Source organism: Sorex fumeus, unplaced genomic scaffold (assembly GCF_029834395.1).
Source record: "Sorex fumeus unplaced genomic scaffold, SorFum_2.1 ptg000128l, whole genome shotgun sequence".
NCBI classification, from domain to species: domain Eukaryota; kingdom Metazoa; phylum Chordata; class Mammalia; order Eulipotyphla; family Soricidae; genus Sorex; species Sorex fumeus.
This window is the reverse complement of record NW_026606185.1, coordinates 51059101-51081975: the sequence shown is the minus strand read 5'-3', so window position 1 is coordinate 51081975 and position 22875 is coordinate 51059101. Positions and strand designations below refer to the sequence as shown.

The 22875-nt window shown below is 58.8% G+C and overlaps 1 protein-coding gene across 1 annotated transcript in view; it reads right to left on the bottom strand.

Annotated features, from left to right (window-relative positions):
• The window catches only part of CTIF (cap binding complex dependent translation initiation factor), a 159976-nt gene that overhangs the window by 79375 nt on the left and 57726 nt on the right, over positions 1–22875 (bottom strand). Inside the window, exon 7 of the mRNA XM_056137942.1 lies at positions 1058–1550. Coding sequence (XP_055993917.1) covers positions 1058–1550 — 493 coding nt within the window. The remainder of the gene's footprint in view (positions 1–1057; positions 1551–22875) is intronic.

Here is a 22875-nt window from a genome sequence, read left to right as displayed (position 1 = left end):
CCAAACCAGGAGTAGCTCAACGGCCATCCTCTTGTATGTAACATCTGTGCTTTTAGCCTGCTGGGCTTCTCCCCAGCCTCCCCACACCCATTTTACAGGTGTGAAGACTGTGGCTCAGAGTTGTCAGGGCATTGGCCCGAGGTCACCTTGCAGCTCCAGGCTTGGCCAACCTGCTGGACTCGGAAGTCCACATTGCGCCCCCTGTGGGTGGAGCCGGAAATGACTGATTTAATAACCCTCCAGGGGAGTCTCCAGGGGACAGCTTGGGGGCGGGGGGGGGGGGGCTTCCCAGCAGGCCTGGGGGTGCCAGCATCAACGGGTACCGCGTGGCCATCTGTGCCCGACGCTTCCATGCGAGAGTCCATCAGTGTGGGTGACTCAGGGCCAGCGGTGTCAGGGCCCACCCGGCAGTGCTTAGGGGCCTCCAGTGCCAACCCAGCAGTGCCCAGAAGCTCCTGTGGTGCTGGGTTCCAGCTGGGCACTGGGACATGCCGGCCATGCGTCCCTGGCCACTGGGGGCACTGCTGGAGGGCCTCCTTAAATCCTGTCCCTGCCTTAAATCCTGTCCCTGCCCCCCTCACCCGCCGAAGGAGGGCACAGCAGCCTGGCATCCTCTGCCCAAACTCTGCCCTGCTTTAGGGGAGAGCTCCGTGCTTCTCCCCAGGCGAGTCTGAGCCCATAGGGACAAGGAGAACCAGGCCCTGCCTGTACCCCTCCTCACCCCTAGCCCATGCCTCTCCCCGCTCCTTTTGGTTTGGGGGAGCTGGCCTGACTGGCAGGGAGTGATCCCCTAACCCCCTGCCCCTCCCCCAGACCCACTTCCAGAGAGAGGGGAGAAGAGGAGAGACCACCCCCCCCCTTTTTTTTTTGCTTCTTGGGTCACACCCAGCAATGCACAGGGGTTACTCCTGGCTCTGCACTCAGGAATTACCTGGCGGTGCTCAGGGGACCATATGGGATGCTGGGGAAGCTGCGCATCGAACCCAGGTTGGCTGCGTACAAGGCAAACACCCTCCCCGCTGTGCTATCGCTCCAGCCCCAGAGGGGAGCCCTTTACCGGAGCTTTGTCCTTGAGTCTCCGCTGCAGCCGGTCTTTGGAGGACTGGAGCAGGGTGACCCTGCGCTGCTCCCCGGGCCTCTCGGGGCCCGCACAGTCTCTGCGCTTCGACTCGGACTCGGGTGCTCCAGGCTGGGGCGGCAGCAGCCGCTCAGAGGGGGTGGGAGACGGGCCCTCGGGACTGTGGGGCGGCTCCAGGCCGCAGGGCCCAGCGTCTCCTGGGGCGTCCTCGGCCTTGGGGCTCTCCAGGGCCAGGGTCTCTTTGGCGTGGCGGTGGGTGCTGGGCTCCCCCTTGTCCCCCGGCGGGTGCTTGGTGCCGCTGTGGTGCCAGCGGCGGTTCTGGCTGTAGCCGTGATGGGTGGGCCTCCCTGAGGAGTGGGGGGCCGAGCCCCCCTGGTAGGATTTCTGGTGGTCCCTGCTGTGTTTGGTACTGCCTGGCTGGTGGTCGCCGTGCTGTTGGGGCTTGTTTCCTCCTGGGGGTCTCTGCTGCCGCCTGCAAGTCAAAGGGGAAAGACAGACGTGGGTGGGTAGGTGGGTGGGTGGGTCGGGGGGTGGGGGGCATGGGGAGGTACTCGCTGAGATGCTCGTCACGCGTTTCTGCATGCTGATATTTCACTGTGGCGCTGGAGCTCGAAGCCGGTGCCTCGGACATGCCAGGCAGCTGCTCTACCCCAGAGCCACTCACACATCTCACACATTCATTCACTCATTCCTCTTACTGCATTCATTCATCCACTGCGCCCACAGGGAATTGCCCGCAGGTTGGTTCTGCCAAGCGGCCCAAGCAGAGCCAGACCGGCAAGTTACTGTAGTCACAAGAGCCTGGAGATCAAGACTCAACTCAAAATATGACTTTTGTCTTGTTTTGCTTTGTTTTGGGGCCACGCCCGGCTGTGCTCAGGGATTGATCCTGGGGGCAAGGGCGCAGATGTCATGCTGGGGGGATCAAACCTGAGTCGGTTGCGTGCTAATTAAGTGCCATCCCCACTGTCCTATGTCTTCGGCCGCTCAAAATAAGTCTTTTACTCCCTTGTTAGAACACCCAAGCCACTTAAACACCCGCATGGAACAAAATTCAAAAGCTACGGTGGTGCGTTGGGCAAACTCTGCTGTCCAGCCTAGCCCAGCAGGCTTGAGAGAGGCCGTGGTCTTTGTGCCAACCTCCCCAACTGACTCGCGGTAACAGCACAGCGCATGTGACAATGGCCCTTCAGCATGACGAAGCTGCAGAGTGCTGTCATTTGTTCAAGAGTTTTTTTTTTTTTCCCTTGTCCTTTGGTATTTGACCCTCAAACGCACCAATACGCTTGAAGAACATGTGAGGGACTAGACTGAGTGTCCCCGTGCCCCCTAATTTGTGAAACTCCCTCCTCTGTAGTACCTCAAAACGTGACTGTCTCTGAAAACAGGGCTTCTATTTACAATTTTTTTCTTTTTTGCTTTTGGGCCACATTTGGTGTTGTTCAGGGACACTTGTGGCAGTGTTTGGGGTCACTTCTGGCACCGCTCGGGGGACCAATGTGCACCCACCGGGCATAGAACATCGGGTTGGTCACATGCAAGGTAAGTGCCTCACGATTATGCATCTCTCTGGCCCCAAGATTTCTCGAATAAAAGTAGTTCTAGGGCTGGAGTGATAGGAGAGTGGGTGTGGCTCTTGTCTTGCACCCCACTGACTCTGGTTTGATCCCCGGCACCCCATATGGTCCCCCGAGCAGTGTCAAGGGTAATTCCTGAGTGCAGAGTCAGGAGTAACCCCTGAGCATCACTGAGTGTGACCCCAAAACAAAACAAAAATAGTGGTTAGTTTCAGGGGTACCAGCAGGTCTGATTCTCTACATGAATCCTATCCACATCAGCACCAACCCAGGTCACTCCCTCTCCCTCCGGCTCAGAGACCCTCTGTCCCCTTTAGCCAGGTTCCTCCATGGCAGTATCTCATGAAACGATGGTATGCCACCACAACCAGGGCTTTGCCACTGATACAGCCCAGATGCAGAACGTCTTGAGCAACACAGGGTGCCCGCCTGCTGCCCCTCTGACCACACCCCTGCTCGCCAGCCCCTGGGAATGGTGACCCTGGTCCCCAACACTCTCATCCTCTGATCTTACAGAGGGGCCTGTGAATCCATGGTAGAGCTTCTGCCTCGCGGGCGGGAGGCCGTGAATTCAACCCCCAGCCTGGCCACACACCACCGAGATCGAGTTTGCAGCCCCCAGGGGCATCACGGTGTGAAGCTCCGAGGACTTCGAGCAGGTGTGTGATGACCACTACGCAGGACGACAGCGGCGGGCACAAATCTGCCTAAGGACAGCATCGAGGTGGGCTGAGCGCCCCATGCCAGCGGGTCTTTCATCCAGGAGGCAGCGGGCACGGTCACCACACAGTCACGGGGCCGCGCCTCACGGCTGAAAGGCTGGGGGACCCGGTTGGACCATGGCCAGCTACCGCAGGGAAAGCTTCAGGAGCACTTGCTAGGGGGGGGCTTCGTGCGGATTTGGATTTTGTTGTCCGGGTACAAGTGTCTGGGGTGCTATTGCTGGGTCACAGGAAATCAGGTGCTTATTGAACTATTCTCAGTTTGGGGCCACGCTTGGAGGTGCTTGGGACTTATAGCCCTGGTTTTGCACTTAGGGGTCACTCCTGGCGGGGCTTGGGGGGGGCTGGAGGCAGTGTTAGGGCTCAGACAAGTCAGCCATGTGCCAGGCAAGCACCAGAACACCTGCACTACCTCGCCAGTCCTGATGGAAACATTTAAGAACCGCCTGAACTTTCCAGAAAAGCTGTACCGTTCCTGCCCGCCCCGAGCCAACCGTGCCATTCCCCCCGCCCCCCCCGCCCCCCCCCCCCCCGCTTACGACTCCCCCCCCGCTTATGCATGACTTCCTTGGGTGACTCTTTTTTCTTTCTTTTCCCTCTGTCTCTCTTTTTCCTTTTTGTCCCCACACTTTATTTAAACATCGTGGTTTCCAAAGCGCTTTGTGATGATTTGTTACAGGCAACAATTTGTTATGTGTGTGTGTGTGTATGTTATGTGTAGATGTGTGTATGTTTGTGTGTTATGTGTATGTGCGTGTATGTGTGTATGTGTATAGATATTGTGTGTCCACGTGTGTATGTGTATGTATGTGCATGTGTCTCTGTGTGTGTTGTGTGTATGTGCATGTGCGTGTGTCCTGTGTGTGTATGTGCATGTGCATGTGTCTGTATGTGTGTATGGGGGGGTATTTCTCTTTTTTTGCTGGGCGAGGGTGAAAGTTCAGGTGCCCCATTCTGGGATCTCCAGCACCAACCCTTCCACCATGTGCCCTTCCCTCCACCACTGTCCCCTCTTCCCAGCCGCCCCTGAAGCCCGTGTGACCTGGGGCGATCCTTCAGCCTCCCCCTTTCTCCTCTGCCTTCTGCCTCTGATGGACCCCGTGTCCCACACTCATAGGGTGGCTGGGTTGCCACAATTGTGTCTGGGAGGGCAGGTGGGAGGTTCCCGCCGGCCTGTCCCTGCACCCTCCCCACTGCCCGGTGTTTCAGCTCCACGCTGAGGTTCTCACTGGGCCTCCTCGGTCTGTCTCCTAACTGCACGACCAACTGTTGGCTTCACCTATTCCTAGTCTGCCCCCACCCCCCGCCCTCTGGCCCGTCACACTGGCTTCCGGAACCTTCGTCAGACTATGTTCATGGGGCCCTCATATCTCTCTCTCTCTCCCCCAGCGGAGGCCACTCTGGGTTGGTTCTCAGGGGACAGGAGAGATAAATCACGGAAATATGGACGTTAGGAGACTCTGGACTTAATTGTGCCTCTGTGGGAGCTGCTTCCTCTGACCTTTGCTCTGGAAGTGGAAGGAGCCGTGGCTGCTGCGGAGGGGAGAGAAGCCAGGTTCCCCCATCCCTGGCCTTCTAGCATCCCCCTTTCATGTGTGTGTGTGTGTGTGTGTAATGTGTGTATGTATGTTGTGTGTATGTGCATGTATGTGTGTATGTGTATATATGCTGTGTGTATGTGTATATATGTGTGTGTTTTATGTATATGTGCATGTATGGTATATGTGTATGCATGTTGTGTGTATGTGTGTATGTATGTTGTGTGTGCATGTGTGTATGTGTATGTGCCGTGTATATGTGTGTATGTGTGTTGTGTGTATATGTGCATATGCGTGTATGTGCATGTGTGTGTGTGTGTGTGTGTGCATGCATATGTGAGTGTGTGGGGTGTTTCTCTTTACTGCTGGGCGAGGGTGAAAGTTCAGGGGCCCCATTCTGGAATCTCCTGGTGGTGGGGGAAGGGAGGAATGTTCTGGATGGTGGTAGAGCAGATCAGAGACTCCCACCTGGCTCCCACTGACACAGAGGTGACCCCCGGTGCCTCCCTCGGCCTCCAACTCTCCTGGCTGTGTCGGGTGGGAGCCACCTCCCCAGCCTTTGTGGCACCAGGTGGGTCTGAGGCCAGTTAGAGGGGTGTGTGGACCCTCTGACTACCCCTCTCAGAGTGGAACAGCTCAGCAGGGGGCACTTGCCTTTCATGTGTGAGGCCCTCCCTGGGCTCCATCCCTGGCACCACTAAAAAGTAAAATAAAATAAAACAGGCGGTAATGCTGCCGCTTTCCTGGCCCCCTGGCCAGAGCGAGCAGGTCCATGGGCACTTTTAGACCTGTCTGGGCCTCGAGGAGTTTATGGGCTGTGGCATTTTCAGCTCTGGGCCCCGGGTCACTGGGGCAAGAAGGACCCCTGTTTGCCTGTAGGCAGCCGGTCAGCTTTCTCCTCTTCACCTTCCTGGGGTCCCTTTGTTTGCTTTCCTGTCTCTTGTTTCGGTTTGGGGGCCACACTGAGCACGCTTGGGGGTCACACTTGCAGGGCTGGTGGGGGGGCAGGGAACGGAGCAGGGGCTCCTGCGGCAAAGCTCTCAGCTCTGAGCCCCCCTTGGACCAGAATCCCCCCTTCTCTTCCTTCTCGCCATGACGTCCACCGCGCCGGCCTTCCCTCCTCCCCTCTTTGTCTTGTGAGCGTGAGTAATTTGTTAAGGCCAGAGAAGAAACTCGGAAATTCCCTGGCAGATAGTGCCCGATTTTTCACAACTTCTGTCCTCCTTATTTAGAATCTCCGTGGCGCCTGCCGTCCTGGCCGGGGAACAGCCCCCAAGGACGGTCGTTCCCAGCATCTGTCTTGGGCCCGACTCCCCACTTCCCACTTGGGCCACAGCAGGGATTTCCCTCTCCCCCACCGACATCCTCCCCCAGGAAAGCAAAGCCAGACAGAGCTGTCTCCATCTGCAGGAGGAAAGCGGTCACTTCGACGAGGCCAGTCGGGGCTCAAGGTACTGAAAGACGCAGTTAGGCGGAGAACGTGGCAGAACCCTGTCTCCATGCAGAAGGGGCCACAAAGGAGCCACGGGGAGAAGCTATGAGATAACGCACCAGAGAAGCGATGACAGAAAAGCCATGGGAGAGAACCACAAGAGACCACACAAGGAGCCACGAGAGAGAAGCCACGAAGAAAGACACAAGAGAAGTCACAAGAGAAGTCCCGGGAGAAGACATGGGAGAGAAGCCACGAAAGAGACCACACAAGAAGCCATGAGAGAAGGCATAAGAGAGGAGCCACGAAGTGAGACCACAAGAGAAGCCGTGAAAGAAGTCACAACACAGAAGTCCCTGGTGAAGCTCCCATGGGAGGTCATAGACTCATGCGTGGGTTCTATCCTCCACCTCTCGGCCTGGGCAGCAAGGCCAGTGGGCTCAAAGGTGGGCAGCTCTGGTCTGGGGTTGGAGGGCAAAGGAGACTGGCACTCTCCTGCCCCCCAGGGCCAAGGGTACCCAAGGCCAGTGGAGGTGGAGGACAGGCCCTCTCCTCTCCTCTCTGCTCAGGCCTGCCTCTGAACCCTTCCTCTGGCAGCTCCTCCTTCCTTCCTGCCTTCAGGATGAGGGGTGTCCAGCTGTCCCTCATGATCCCAGGTCTGCCCCCTGACCAGGTCCACCCCGTGTCCTTCCCCATTCAGCCACTGCAGAGAAATGCTCCATTCCTCATGGGAGCGCAGGGCCGGGCTAGTGACCAGCTCTGAGTGAATGGAGGGGAGGGGGTGCGGGTATCGGGGGTGGGGCGGGCAGTGGTTGCTGGGGCTGGCCTCGGTGTGTGCGGGCTGGTGGTCCCCGTTCCTGACCACGGCAGAGAGAAGCCACCCCAGGCTCAGGCAGGTGATGACGCCACAGTGATGCTGCCCGTGGGAGTGGAAGGTGGCTGGCCGATTCAGTGGGCGGGTTTAGATTCTACCCGTCCGGAAGGTAATCCAGTCAGAACTGAGAATGGGGGGCCAGGGTGGGAGAGGGCGGCATAAGGGTGCCCCCGCCAGGCTCCCCACACTCCCCCCTCCAGACAGGCCTCCTGGCCCTGGACAGTCGCAGGCCGGCAAGGATCCTGCCTCCACACTGGCCATAGCTGGACACTTAGGGGAAGCCGGGACGTCGGGAACCACTGGGCTCCACCCACAGGCCCAGAGCACAGGAATCTCAGCCACGTTCACGCGGCTGAAGCTGGACACTAAGGGAAACTGAGATGCTGGGGAACCCCTGGGGTCCAGCCCTGATGAGATCTCAGCCGAGGAAAGCAGTGGGGACACTGGAGGCGAGCAGAGGGCGAGGCCAGGGAGAGGGGCCTCGTGCAGGGGTGAAAGGAGAGGCCTGGACCCTGGGCTGGGGGGAGGGGGAATCCAGACCCGTCACTGACTTGAACCGCGCAATCAACTCTTTGTTTTTTTTTTAATTTTTAAAAATTTTTTGGGTCAAACCCGGCGATGCACCGGGATTCCTCTTGGCTCTGCACTCAGGAATTAGCCCTGGCGGTGCTCGGGGGACCCTATGGGATGCTGGAAATCGAACCCAGGTCGGCCATGTGCAAGGCAAACGCCCTTCCCACTGTGCTATTGCTCCAGACCCCCCATCAACTCTAACTTCTGAAGCTTCTGAGTCTTGCCTGCAAATCTCGCATACGATTCCCGAGAAGTCACGAGCACAGGAAACCCACTTCCGCATTAACAAGACGTCAGACTAGAGACAAGTACACAGGATAGAGGGCGGCAAAGGGACAAGCAGGGCACCAGACACAGGGGCCCTCGCCTTGCCCACTACCTACCATTACCTACCCACCCACCCACACCACATCATCTATTTCTGAGTTTTTGGGGAAAGGGACCCTGCCAGCGGTGCTCAGGGGGACACTGTGCTCGGCAAACTGGGCCAGGCAGGCCGTGGAATGTTTGGGCCTGGTGAGACGGTGCTGCCCGGGGCCAGGGTGCTGAGGACCCCCACTGCCCCCCAACCCACTTCCTGTCTGTCCTCAATGCCAGCTGCTCACTGACCCTGCCGTCCCAGGACGCATCTGAGACATACTGAGACGTGCCCTCCCACCTCAACCCTCCATCCTCAACTGGGGGGAAGATTTTGAGGGACTTGAGCTGGAACCGCAGACCCCAGTACTGGTGTCCCCCGCCCCCCGGCCATTCGCATTAGTCTGTCTGTGTTCCTGGGCCAGGGGTGCCGAGCCAGCGCTTGCTGCAGCCGGCCCCTTCCCCCAGGAACCCACGGAACCAGGGCAGTGCTTGGGGCCTGGGCCACCTCCTGGGACACAGTTTGGAGCTGCCACCAGGCACAGAACGGTCCCCAGCCTGCTCCTTAGCCTCGGGTCTCTGGGGAGGGGCTCCCGGCGGGGGGGGGGGGGTGCCAGGAAGATGAATATTCCATATGTGCAGCTGGTAGCCCCTGCTGAGGGAAGAATTCTCTCCTTTCCTTGTCTTCTGAGAATGGAAATTGTCAGCGGGCTTTTTTCCTTCTTCATTTACTTCCTTCTTCCTTCTGTGGGTTCTGAGATCAGATGTCTGGTTTCACTTGTGCTTTTTGTTAAGAAAGAAAGAAGGAAAGAGAGAAAGAAAGAAAGAGAGAAAGACAGAGAAGAAAGAAAAGAAGGAAGGGAAGAAAGAGATAAAGAGAAAGAGAAGGAAGGAAGGAAGGAAGGAAGGAAGGAAGGAAGGAAGGAAGGAAGGGAAGAAAGAGAGAAAGAAGGAAGGACCTCAGAACACCACAGCTGCATTTGGGGAGATGGGAGTTGGCAAAATTACTTTGGATTTCTTTTTTCTTTTCCTAAAAAAAATAGATTTTCACGGCAGTCCAAGGGCAGACAAACATCTCGCTGCCGGTTTCTTATTCCATAACGATTCCCAAGTCGATACTCCGTGGCTCCTGGGCTGCTGGAGCTCTCGAGGCCCGCACTTGATCACATAATTCGTAGGTCTGCTTGAAACTTTCTGCAAGCTTGACTCCGAGGGCGAGAGGCTTGGGAACTCCACAGGGTCCTATTTCCTGCTTTTGGGCAGGGCAAGGAATCTGGCTTCCGGGAGCGCTTGGCCCTGCCCTGCACTGTCCCGTCCTGTCTGTCTGTCCGCCTCCGGCCAGGGTCTGGGGGCTGGTTGGCTTGTCTCCTGAGTCTGCAGGGGGGCCGACAGGGTAAGGAGGAGGAGCAGAGGGGCCTGCTCCAGTCTCCCCACTGCCCGGACGAGCTCAGCATCTGTGCTCAGGGCTGCAAGGCCAGAGAGCAATCCTGTCCCACCAGGGGTCCCGGTCTGTGCCGCCGGCTGCTCTTTCTTGCTGTGTGACCGCCCCCAACTCAGCCTGTACAGAGTCCAGGTGGCTGGTCAGCCTGGTCACCTCGCCTCTGTGGATCTCTGCTCCCGTGTGTGTTATGGGGCAGAGGACGGGGCGCCTATGTGGACCACCGAAATCACAGTGGGACGTTTTACCCCTGAGAGAACCAGTTTCAGAGATGGTGACTTCCTTTCCCCAGGGGCGCCCAGCTCACCCCGGAAGGCCCACCTGAGTTTCCCAGTGGAGTTACACATGACCAAGTCATCACTTGGTAACTATTGATCTTAGTGATCCTAGGTGGGCAGGGGTGGGTGTGGAGAGCCCGACCTCCCAGCTGCTGTCCCTGAGCCTGGCCCCCTGGGCTGGGTGCCCCCGACAGACGGTCAGACCCCCACCCTGCATCCGGCTGGCCCGCAGCTCTCTGCGGGTTCAGAGTCGGGGAGGGAATAATTCAGGACCCAGCACCCCAACATCCAGAGTGGATACAGACCCCACTGGTTGGCTGGACGCCCAGGAGCCCTGGCCCAGCATTGCCTTGCAACGGGAGGGACCGGGCAGTGGAGAAACCCTCTCAGGGAGGGCAGAACTGGTGGCCACAGTGTGTGCTGAGGCCCCGCCCACCTGGGCTCCATCCATGGTGCCCCCAGGTGGTCTGTGCCTGTGGTTCCCGGGAGGCCGGCAGTGAGGGTACCAGACTGGGGCGGTCCTTAGGGTGGCTCTGATCCCCTTCCCGAATCCCATGTGGGACTCAAAGCAGCCTTATGTCCCAGGGGCCTCTCCCTGGGGAAGCATCCCCCTTCCTTGTCCCCCCCCCAGACCCCTCATGTGGTTATAGCGGGAGGCCCAGGGGTCTCCAGATGGCTCATGAGTGCCCCTGTCTGCCCTCAAAAGCACCTACTTCTCCTCGAGGGTCCAGACGAGGGGCTCTCTGCTGGGGACCCCAAGGGCCTGGTGGTGAGCAGCAGCTGATAGGGGTGTGCGGGGGGAGGTGGGCACAGCCTGGACTGGCGAGCTTCAGGCCCACCTGGAGGGCCAGGAGCAGTCCCCGATCAGGCACAGGCAGGCGACAGGGTCTGTGCCCACTGGCCCAGGGGCCACTTGCCTTTCCCCTGGACGGGGTCCAAGTCCAGCTCACCCACTAGCTCCGGGAAGCTAAGAGGGGGCTCCAGGGAGGGGGGTTTGAACTCCATGAGTTCTGCCCTGTAATGAACAGCCTCAAGCACCAGGCGCCCATTGTCAGGGCCTCGGGGTCTGTCCCAGGGGCCGAGTCATGGAGACCCCGACTCGGTCACAGGCCTGGCCGGAGCCCGGGGCAAGGGTGTGGGGGTGCCTGGCTGGGAGGATCTGGATGGAGCTTTGGAAACGTGTTGGGGGAGACCCATTTCTACCTGTGTTGGTCCAGCCTTCTCCTCCCTCCTGCTCCATCCTGCGGCTGGGGCTGGGCATTAGGGGGGGCCCTGGCAGTGCCCTGGCGAGTTCAGACACAGGTGCAGCCCCCTTCCACGGGTCGCAGGCAAATTCCCTTCTTTGAGGGTATAAGGCACGACTCTGAGTTGGGCTGAACAAACGAGGTGCCTCCGGGGGGCTCTTCCCAGCCCCACTCGCGAGAGCAGGCGCCCCATGTCTGTCTCTGCCAGCACCAACTCTCTGAGCAGCACCGACAGCGTCCCCAACCCCATCTCAGTGAGTCCGGGAGCAGGAGGGGAGCACGGGATGCTCCCACGGCGCCCCTTGGGGCGGGGTCCCTGGCTCTCTGCACTCCAGGCTGGGCTGAGGGGCGGCACGGCACAGCCAAGCCCGGGGTGTCGGGGTGGCACTGACAGGAGAGGCCCTTTCCGCCCTGGGCGGCCGCAGGCATTCCAAGAACCCGGGCCGGGTGCCTTCCCGGCAGCGTGAGGTCAGGGGTGAGCATCCAACAGAAGCCTCGCCCTTCCGGTCGGCCCCACCCTGCGGTCTCTGGGGCCCATCCACACAGCCCCGCAGAGGCTGGGCATCCCCCAGCTCTGTGCTCGTTGGGGGTGGAGGGAACAGTCTCGGCCAGCCTGGGTGTGCCTGGACCTGGCTCAGTCCTGGGAATCTGCGCCCGGAAGCCAGGAAGCCAAATCAGGTCACGCCGCCTCCTCCTGTAGTTCCCGCCCGCTTTTCCAAGGGGCCAAGGAGGTGTGGCTGGAGGGGTGAGTCGCCCCCGGGCGCCTGTGACCCTGGATGGCTCAAGCCCAGAGGCAGGGACTGTGGGAGTTCACGGGTCAGGCCATGGCATCTGAGCTGGGCATTGCGCCGTACCCTCTTCCCAAGTCTCTGCATCTTGTTCTGAGTCATGTATCGGCGGCCACCAACACTGTAGAGTTTCAGTGGCAAATTACACTGAATGGCACCTCCACGGGTGAAACTGCTGTCACCCCCCTGCCAAAGTTCCAGGGCCACCCGCCCCCTGGAAGTTCCCTGGGCTCATTCCTCCTGCCCACCCACCCCTTTCACTGAGCCTAGGAGTTACCCTTGCTTTTTATTTTTTTTAAAACTTATTATTATTTATTATTGTTAGTATTGGGCTGGAGCGATAGCACAGCGGGTAGGGCGTTTGCCTTGCAAGCGGCCAACATGGCCGACCCGAGTTCGATTCCTCTGCCCCTCTCGGAGAGCCCGGCAAGCTACTGAGAGGATCTCGCCCGCACGGCAGAGCCTGGCAAGCTCCCTGTGACGTATTCGATATGCCAAACACAGTAACAACAAGTCTCACAATGGAGACACTACTGGCGCCTGCTCGAGCAAATCGATGAACAATGGGAGGACAGTGTTACAGTAGTGCTACACAGTTTCTCACCGTCAAAGCCTTTATTGACAAATACAACCATCATCCCAAGGGAGCACTGTCCCAGGGGTCCCCAAGCCTTGGGCGCCACCTCCTGTGATGTCCTTGGCACCCAGGATGGCGTCACTCAAGCCCCTCACGCCCTCACGCAGCAGACAACCACCGGAAGGCTTGGTGGAAAGTGCGGTTCCCTGGCTTCTCTCTGCAGCCCCAGCCACCCCCCCGGGCGACACCAAGGAGGCAGGCGGGAGGAAGCCCTGCCTCAGTGCTGGGGGACCAACAGCTGCGCTCCTCTCAACTCGGGGAGAGGCAGAGTCAGACACCTCCAAGAGGGACATCCCCACGGGGCTCGGCGAGTCCTGTGGCCATCTCTTATCCCTGACTTGTCCAGGTGGCAAACCCCCCTCTTCCAGGAAGTCCCCTGGGGTCTAAGCAGAGCTCTAGAGCACGAGGCAGAGGCAGCCTGAGGAACCAGACACGGGGCTTCAGCTCCTGGCTAGCCCCCCACCCATTTGTTAGGTGGTCTGTGTAAGCTCAGGGCTCACTCCTGGCAAAGCTCAGGCAGTGCTGGGGGTCACACTGGGGGCTGCTGCCTGCAGGGTCTTTCCGGGTCCCCCCCGCCCCCGTGAGGCATCTCATTGATCAAATGGACCTTAAGAAGGGGAATTAACAAACAAGGGTGGGTGGGCACTAGGAGGGGGGCGCGGGGCTAGGGCTGCCTACCATCTCCTGGCATACCCTGGCCGCCTCTCGGGACAGCTGCCTCGCCCCAGCTCAGCCATCCCCGAGGCCTGCTGTCCCCAGCCGGGAAGTTTCCCAGTGGGAAACATGTCCACTGGGCTGCATCCTCCCATGGGCCCTGCTGCTCACAAGGGTGGCAACAGGTGGCGGGGTCTCAGGAGAAATTCTCGGGAGCCCCCAGCAGCCCGCTCCCACCCCAAGGCAGAGGACATGATATCCCGCAGGTGATTTTCATTTCCATCCTGGAATCTTCAGACTGCAAGGGGACCCGGGGGCCCGAGGCATATATTCAGAGCTGGATGATGATGGAGATCGTGTGGCAGTGGCTCTCGGGGCTCCCAAGCCCGCTCAGGGCACTCAATCTGTCACCTCGTCTTTGCGAGTGAGAGCTGGCTGGGACCCTTCTCAGGAAGTGATGGAAGCAGGAAAGCACTTGTCACCCACCAGCAAAATAATTGTCTCAGGCGAGGAGCATCCGTGGGGGCAAGTGGGGATGAGTCTGAGGGAAGAACGTGTTGGAGGAGTCTCGAGAGCTCCCACAGTGGCCCCTCTGTGACAGAGGGGCAGTTGTGACTCGGTGGGCAGACTGAGCTGGGCCCCCCTTCACCAAGTACCAGTCAGCGTGGACCTCTGATATGATGCGAGGAGGTCCCAGAATCCCCCAGGAGCCTGCAACCATGAGTGATTACAGCATCCCACTGAAGCCCTGGACGAAGGTCCTTGCGCACATGTTGTGTGTTTGTTTGGACCACACCTGATGGTGCCTGGGGCTCCCTCCTGGCTCTATGCTCAGGGCTTCTTCCTGGCCATGCTCTGGGGACCAGACTTGGGGCCGAGGATGTGTGAGGCCAGAGTCTTGCCCACCACACTATCTCCTGGGCCCCTAAGGTGTCATGTTTTCAGAAGTCAGTCTCGTGACATGTGTCCAGGTGGGGGCTCTCCCCAGGATCACGGGAACGGAAGGGGTGGGATGGGGATGGAACTGTGCTCTCAGGTCGTGGCAGGCCCCGGAGGACACGATCCAGTCTGGACCACTGTGTCAGGGAGATGGCAGGGGTCTCGGTTGCAGAGAAACACCTTGTGAAGTATTTGGCACTCAAACGGTTCAGCCACTCACTCACCAGCCCATCAGGGAAAAAAGCATGTAAGACATGTGTGTGCATGTGCACGCACGTGCACGCACGCACACACACACACACACACACACACACACACACAGAGCAAATGGAATAAAATGCTCCTGCTTAAGAAATCTGGGTCAAGGGCACACAGATTCTGTGCAGGATTCTACCAATTTTTCTGCAACTCTGAAATTCTGTCAGAATTGGATGTTAAATGAAAAAAAAAAAAGACTAATCTCACTGCTGCTGCATCATCCCAGGAGCCTGACTCTGGGCCGAGGTCTCTGCCCTTCCCGGGATGGGGCCGGGTCCCAGCCCTGCCACGAGGCCCAGAGCCCCACCCTCCCTGAACCCTCTGGCATACAGACATTCCAGCCTCAGCTCCACCGCCAGTCCCGAAGGACACCACGATGTAGAAGGGTCCCAGTCAAATGGCAGACACAGCCGGGTGACACCTAATCTCACAGCACGACAGCCCAGCAGGAGACAGCAAATTAGATGGGAACATTGTAGGCGCCCAGTAACCTCAGTGCCTGAAACAGTAACTCTGAAGGCTCAGTCAGTGCCAAACAACCCAGTAGGTCCCCAGACAATGACTTCGGTAACTGTCTTGTGAGATACATGTTGCAACAAACAACATCAAGTCTGTTATTTTGTGACTGATAAATTGAGGGGGGGGATGTTGCTGGTGGTGGGGTTGGTGTTGGGACATTGAGTCCTTGAAATAACTGGACAATGAACAACTCTGTAAGTCATGTGCTGGAGCAATAGCACAGTGGTAGGGCGTTTACCTTGCACGTAGCCAACATGGCCGACCTGAGTTCGATTCCTCCGCCCCTCTTCGAGAGCCCAGCAAGCTACCGAGGGTATCTCGCCTGCGTGGCAAAGCCTGGCAAGCTACCTGTGACGTATTCGATATGCCAAGCACAGTAACAACGAGTCTCACAATGGAGACGTTACTGGGCCCGCTTGAGAAAATCGATGAACAGCGGGAGGACAGTGACACTGACAGTGACAGTAAGTCATGTTTAAATACAGTCTCAACATGCTAAAAGTAGTCTATAGACCAAACATGATTGCCACTCAATGCCTCTCTTGCAAAACACAGTACCCAAAAGAAGAAAGAGAGAGAACAAGGGGGAATGCCCTGCCACAGCGGCAGGGTGGGATGGGGGGATGGGGGGTGGGAGGGATGCTAGGACCCGTGGTGGGGGAGGATGGGCACTGGTGGAGGGATGGGTACTTGATCATTGTATAACTGAAACCCAAGCACAAAAATTTATAAGTCTATAACTGTACCTCATGGTGTTTCATTAATTAAAAAAATGATAAAAATAAATAAATAAAGTCTCAAGCATAAAAAACTCATAATAAAATAAAGGTTGGGAAAATAAATAAATTGGATGGAGAGATAGTACAGAGGATAAGATACTTGTTTTGCAGGTGACAGACCCAAGTTCAAGCCCCAGCATCAAGAAGGGAAGGAAAGAGAGAGTGAGAGAGGGGAAGCGGGAGGGAGAGAGGGGGTGGGAGAGAGAGAAAAAAGGAAGAAATCTCTAAGTGACCCATTACCATCCTGTTTGGCGCCGGTGATAAACTATCCCATAAGCTAAGATGTGACTATACAAAGCATCAAAAAAAAAAAAAAAGCAGAAGACTGATTTTGTGATCTGCCTTTTGAATTTCTTGAATTTGGGTGTCTTCTTAAAATGTATTTACTTTTTTTTTTTAAATAAAAACCAACTGGTTTGTTTTAGCAATTTTCCTAGCTTGTTTCTAAATGACTGTACCCATGAGTGTTTCAGAAGCTCTGGGACGGCTGCCCTAAGAGTGGGCTGCTGAGGTGGCCTGAACCCTGGGGAGCAGAGGTGGGCCTGTCCGGCCTGGGAGGGCCCCCCACCTTGACACATGGATGGCAGAGGTGGGCTTGTCTGGCCTGAGAGGGGTCCTCACCCCGACACATTGCACAGCAATGCCTACCCCATAGCTCCTCACACACCCGCCTTTTATTCACTTCTTTACTTTCTGGGATTGGGCCCGAACCCCATGGTGCTAGAATCAGTCTGGCCCTTGGCTTGGGGACTGCTTCAGGAGGTGCCCAGAGAACTGAGCGCACTGGGGACTGGACTGGGTGCTGGTCAGGCACGCCGGCCATTGCACCGTCTCTGGCTCCTTCTTCTGTCCTTTTATTTCTGGTTGGGGGAGGGTCCCACCTGGCAGTACTCAGGGGCTACTCCCACTGTGCTCCTGTGTGCCGGTGCTCCCGGGAGACCGAGCATCCTGGGACCGACCCTGGATCTCCCCTACGGACCATGCTCCGCCCTCCAAGCTCTCTCTCCGGCCCCCGGACTGGCCTTTCAATATGAGCATCTCGATGCTTCCTGCCCGAAACCAGCAGTCCATTGTGGGCAAAAATTAAATACTGGACTAAGAATAAAATAATTTCAAGTTGCGGCGTGGTCAAAACCACCAAAGCGTCAGGCGGGAATGATGAAGGCTGAGGCGGGGAGTGTTGGGCCTTGTACTGCCTGATTCTGGAGAGTAGGGGACAGCTGTCGCCGGGCAGAGCCAGCTGTGGCCAGGGCGGGAGCCAACCGTGGCCAGGATGGGAGTCAGTCATGGCCGGGTGGGAGTCAGCCATGGCCGGGCAGGAGCCAGCCATGGCCAGCTGGACCCTGACTCCTAAAGTCAGACCCGAGTTCCAATCAGGGTCCCATGGCTGTCAGGTCGTGTGCGGCTAGACCAGGCTCTTCCGGGAGAACGGGGCGTTCCTGACCCTCAGGGCCACTGAGTCAAGCTTCTGAGCGCTCCATGGGCTGTCACCTGTCTATGCATGACGGCCTCCCAGGCACCCAAAACGAAAGGATCCACCACCACAAGCTCCTGGGAACTCTTTCCCTGCTTACGGAGAGGTGTTCCCTGACTCCGCCCACCTGCCAGCTGCCCTCTTGGAAGTCCAGGCCCCCAGAAGTGGCCATTCCCAGCCTGGGACTCTGTCCACAGCCTGTAAGCAGCCATGCTTTGTATCTGAAGGGATCCAGAAGATGGACCGGCCAGTCCAGCAACCGGGGTGAAGGTCATGGGCAGGGGTACCCAGCTCTGAGACAGAAGGAAAACATTCTGCCAAGGCCCAGCATGCAAGGGCCTGCGTCCCCCAGGGCTCCTTTCCTGGCCTCCTGCTGGGGGGTGGCCCCTCTCCGCTGCCCCGTTTGGACCCTGCTAACACTGCCCACAGTCCCCTCCAGCCCATCAGAAGATGAAGCCCGCTCTCCTGACGCATCCTTCTGTGGGGGGGGGGTCACGGATAATGGAAGGCAATGAGGGCTTTGTCGCTAATGCCGAAGCACCTGGTGCTGGCCGCCCTGCGCCGGGCAGAGGCTACGGCGACACATAGAGGCGTGCTGGGAGAAGGAGGGTTGCCAGAGGTGGAGTTAGGCTGGTCCAGTGGGCTGGACACTGGCTTTGCACGCAGGAGGCACCGCCAGGAGAGACCCTTGAGCACTGAGCTGGAAGCAGCCCCTGAGCCCTGCCGGGTGTGGCCCCCAAACCAAATCCCACGAGAAAAACCTGAGGCTTTGAGCAGGAGAGAGACTGTGCGTGCAAAGTGGGGGGGGCCTGTGGGGGCAGCCCGCAGAGCGGATACAGTTTGGGGGGCATGCGGGTGTCAGAATGTGAGTGGACAGCGGGTATGTGTGTGTGTGGTGGTGTGGGGGGTGGGTCTGGCACGGTGGCGAGGCTTTCTTCCTGCCCGCACTTGGCTCCGCGTCACCTTCCCCAGGAAGACCATATGGAGCCGGGGCTCGCTGGCCAGCAGCCCAGGCCCGGCGGGGTCCTGACGTCGCAACTCTCCTTCCTCTCCAACGCCGAGCGTTCCCCACCGTGCCGCCAGAGACGCACCGCACTACCCAGCAGAACTCGCGCGTGTGACTTAGAAACATTGCCAGGAGGATGGGGGGGTAGGAAGGAGAGGAGGAGGAGAAGGAGGAGGAGGAGGAGAAGGAGGAGGAGGAGGAGGAGGAGGAGGAGGAGGAGAGAGAGAGAGAGAAGAGAGGGGAAGAGAGGAGTGAAGGAAGAGGAAGAGGAAAGAGAGACAGAGAGAGGGGAGAGGGGGAGAGACAGAGAGGAGAGAAGGGAGAGAGAGGAGACAGAGAAAGAGAGAAAGAGAAAAAGAGAGAGGGAGACAGAGAGAGAGGAGAAAGGAGAGACAGAGAGAGGAGAGGGAGAGAGAGAGGACAGGGGGAGAGTGAGGGGGAGAGAGAAAGACAGAGACAGAGAGGAGAAAAGGGAAAGAGAGGAGAGAGAGGGAGAGAGAGAAGAAAAGAAGACAGAGAGAGGAGAGGAAGACACAGAGAGAGAGAGAGAGAGGAGAGAGAGAGGGGGAAGAGAGAGAGAAAGAGAGACAGAGAGGAGAGAGTGGGGGAGAGACTCCGTCCCCAAGGACAGGCTGCGGCTGGGTTCCTCCTTCCCTCCTCACAGCAGCTGAGCCAGACAGAGCCAGAAGCCCCGGGGACACTGTGGCATCTGCTGAACTGTCCCCCCCCTCACCCCCCACCCCCCGCCCCCCGCCCGCCTAGAGCAGGAGCCGGCAGAGCCCGAGAGGCTGACAGCCCGTCCGCTGCTCCCCAGGGCTCCCGGCGCCCAGACGTGACAGACAGCCACCAGGTTCATTACCCACAGCCCCCCTGGGCACGGGGGAAGGAGCCGGCGGGGCAAGGAGCTGCGGGTTCTCCTGCCGCAGAGCCGCAGGGCCAGGGCTGAGGTGGACACGGCCACCCCCTCATCAGAGGACCAGCCCAGCGCCCGGTCCAACCCGCATCCCCTGAACCAGCATGGCCGTGGGCAGCCTCTCCACTACCCTGCCCGTCCGCTCTCCCTCGCACAGGCACGGAGGGGCCCCCGGGGGGCCGCGTCTCACATCATCCCGGCCTTCATGACGGGAATGCGGCAACAGTCACTGACTGGCCTTGGGCCCCAACCACCCGCCTTCCAGCTGCCCCCTGCCCTGCTGCCCCCACCCCCCCGCCCCCCGATCCATCAAAGTTGGCAGAATCAGTCCCACTTCCTCCGCCAAAGGGACAGGGAGGTCTGAGCCCAGTGAGGCGGGTGGTGAGGTAGACTCGCAGGCCGCCACTGTGACCGCTCAGACATGGGGTCACGTCAGTGTCATTAATGCAAATCCATGTTGCTGATGCAGCTCGGCTCCCTGCACGAAAGGCCTGCACTGGACCCCAGAGCATGTCCCTATCACAGGCATCCCGGGCATCACCCCTGTCACCACCCCTGCCACCAAGTCCCGGACGTCAGTACTGTCACCATCCCCGTCACCCACATCCCAGACATCACCCCAGTTACTGTCCCCGTCACCGTCATCCTGGGCATCATCCCTGTTACCAACCCCGTCACCCACATCCCAGACGTCACCCCCTCACCGTCACCATCATCCATGTCCCGGATGTCATCTTCCTACCATCTCCATCGTCCACGTCCCAGACGTCACCCCGTCCCTGTCCCTGTCACCCATGTCCTGGGCGACTCCTGTCACCATTTTCCATCACCCACATCCTGGGCATCACACCGTCCCATCCCCGTCATCCATGCCCCAGGCATCACCCCTTCACCGTCTCCATCACCCCATCCCAGGTGTCACCTCTGTCACTGTCTCCATCACCCACACCCTGCCTGTGATCCCTGTCACCATCCCCGTCACCCACGTCCTGGAATCGTCCCTGTCACTGTTCCTATCACCACATTCCAGACATACCCCATCACCGTCACCGTCATCAACGCCCTGGATGTCATCTTGTCACCATCCCCGTTATCCACACCCCAGACGTCACCCTGTCACAGTCACCCATGTCCCAGTCGTCACCCTTTCACCATCACCGTCACCCACATCCTGGGCGTCACCCCATCACCGTATCCATCACTCACATCCTGGGCGTCACCCCTGTCATCGTCCCCATCACCCATGTCCTGGGTGTCACCCCTGTCACCGTCCCCCGTCACCCACATCCCGGGTGTCACCCCATCACCGTCTCCATCCCTGATGTCACTATTTCCGACCATCAGCATGTCCATCAGCTCTCCAGGGAGCGGCCATCCAGCCCACTAGCCAGCACTTTGCCTGGCCTGCTCCCGGGAAGCTGTGGGTCCCCAGAGACAGGTGGCAGCCCTGTCCCTGTAGCCTGCAGGGTCCTGGGGACCGTGCGGCCCCATCTGTGGGAAGCCCAGGCAGCCGAGGGTAGAGCCACGCAGAGCCAGGCGAGGGGCTCCGTGGGAGTGACAGCACCCACCTCTGGGCCCCCAGAGTCCAGGGCCTACGGACGCAGCTGGGCTGCGGGCAGGGCTGCACCCGACGGGGCCATCTACACAACCCTCCACGCCCCAGCCCTGCTCCGGGCAGACACGAGATCGAGAGAGGAGACTGATCTACTTCTCCTGGACAGGACAAATGCTGACAGGAACAGGGCACCCTGCACCCCAGGGACCCCCCCCGCCCCCGCCAACCCAGATGTCAGGCGGAACCTCAGCCCCACCTCCTGGTCCCCAGCCCTCGGGAGTCTTCCTGTCTGCACCCTCAGACCTGTGCGTCCAGCTGAGGCTGCTGCCCCTGCTCTGGAGGGTGTGTGAAGAATGGCCACTCACGGCCACCCAAGGCTGGACACGATGGGCTCGGCTGACACTTGGATGACAGGGACGCGCGTGTGCATGTCCTGATGTGGGGCTCTGAGGAAGCAGGTCAGATACACAACCGTGTTCTTTCCCTTCCACCCAGGAAGCCGCGTGTGCATGTGCGTGTGTCTGTGTGTGAGAGTGTGTGCATGTGAGGTGAATTGGGAGAGTGCCTGCGTGTGTCATGTGCGTGAAGGTGAGTGTACCTGACGCGAGAGTGTATGTGAGTATGTGTGGGAGTGTGTGTGAGCGCATGCATGTGTCCAGAAAACTCCCTTCCCCGGTTGCTTTGACCGGTTCCCTGGAGGGCAGCTCTGCTCTGACGCTCACGCACGCTGTCCCCGGGAGGGCGCGTCCAGCCTGGCCCTGCAGAGCGGAGCACTGGGAGGACAAGGAAGGAAGGAACCTGCTGGACAGCCAGAAAAAGGACAAGCCTCAGACAGCAGCTTGAACTCAGCCTCAGGAAACTTCCTCAAGTCGCGACCACCCCAGGAAGCTGCTCCCAGGTCCAACCTCAGAAACGGGGTGTGAGAGTCACAGCCACTTTCAGCTCGCAGCTTCAGGGGGACTGTCACACAGCAACTGATGATCAATACAAACGGCCAGGTCAGGGTCCATTTCCAGAAAACTGTCATTGGCAAAGTCCCCAGAGAGCCAACAAACACACATACACACACACTCACATGACAAGCACACACATAACAGACACCTGTATACAGACCTGCACACAACACACACCTGCACACCCCCACACAAGACAGACACCTACATACACACCCGCCCACAACACACAACTGCACACACAACACATACCTGCTCACACACCCACTCACAACACACAACTGCACACACACACAACACATACCTGTACACACATTCACATCACCACGCAGACAACGGCACACACACCCACCCACAACACACACTCTCACAGTTGCATACAGTCATACAAAAGACCCTGCATACACACACCTACGCGTAGCACAGACCTGCACCCACACTCACCCAACACATGACCGCGCACACACCCGTGCGCACTTACATAACACACACCGACACATAACAACCCATACAAACACACTCACATATAACACATACCTGTGCGCCTAACACATACACTCACATGACACGTGCCTCATACCCACATCTGACACACACCATAACAGACTCACGTAACCCACCTGTGTTCACACACATATACCCACCTGCACACACACACACAGAGCACATGCACACACATGCATGCACACGCTCAGGGCGGGGCAGGGTGGCCACAGCGAGCCCCCTGCAGCTGCCAGCCAAGCCCCAGCCACCCTCCCCAGTGCTCACACCCCAGGGAGATGAGCCTTCGGGAAGGTGGCTCCCACTCCCTCCAGGCCCACCCAGAGCAGGGAGAGAGCCGGAGGGCAGGGAGGGCTTTAAAAAGCCCCCCGCGGGCCTTCCTGCCTGGGTCAGCACTTAGCCCGGCCAGGCAGTTATTTCGGAGTCTTCCCAGCCATTTAATTTTAGCCGTTTATTCCGACACGTGTTTGGGGACACCAGGGTGGCCTCTCTTGTGGCTGGGCGTAGCCGGTGGCCCTGCTTTCTAGAAGGATGCCGGGGCTGCCACCGGCACACAGTGGAAACAACTCCAGCAGCCAGGCCCGGGCCTCCGCTGCTCCTTCCTGCGAAGGGACCCCCTGGGCTCTGCCTTTCTTCCCGCTGAGCCCACAGCAAGCGAGGGCAGTGCGTCACCCCCAAGGCGACGCAGGACTGGGCCACCCCTTGTGGTGCTTGGGAGAGGGTGCAGTGCTGGAGCAGGGCCCTTGGTCCGGGGCTCCTGGTCCGGGTCTCTCCCACCCGGCCCTCCA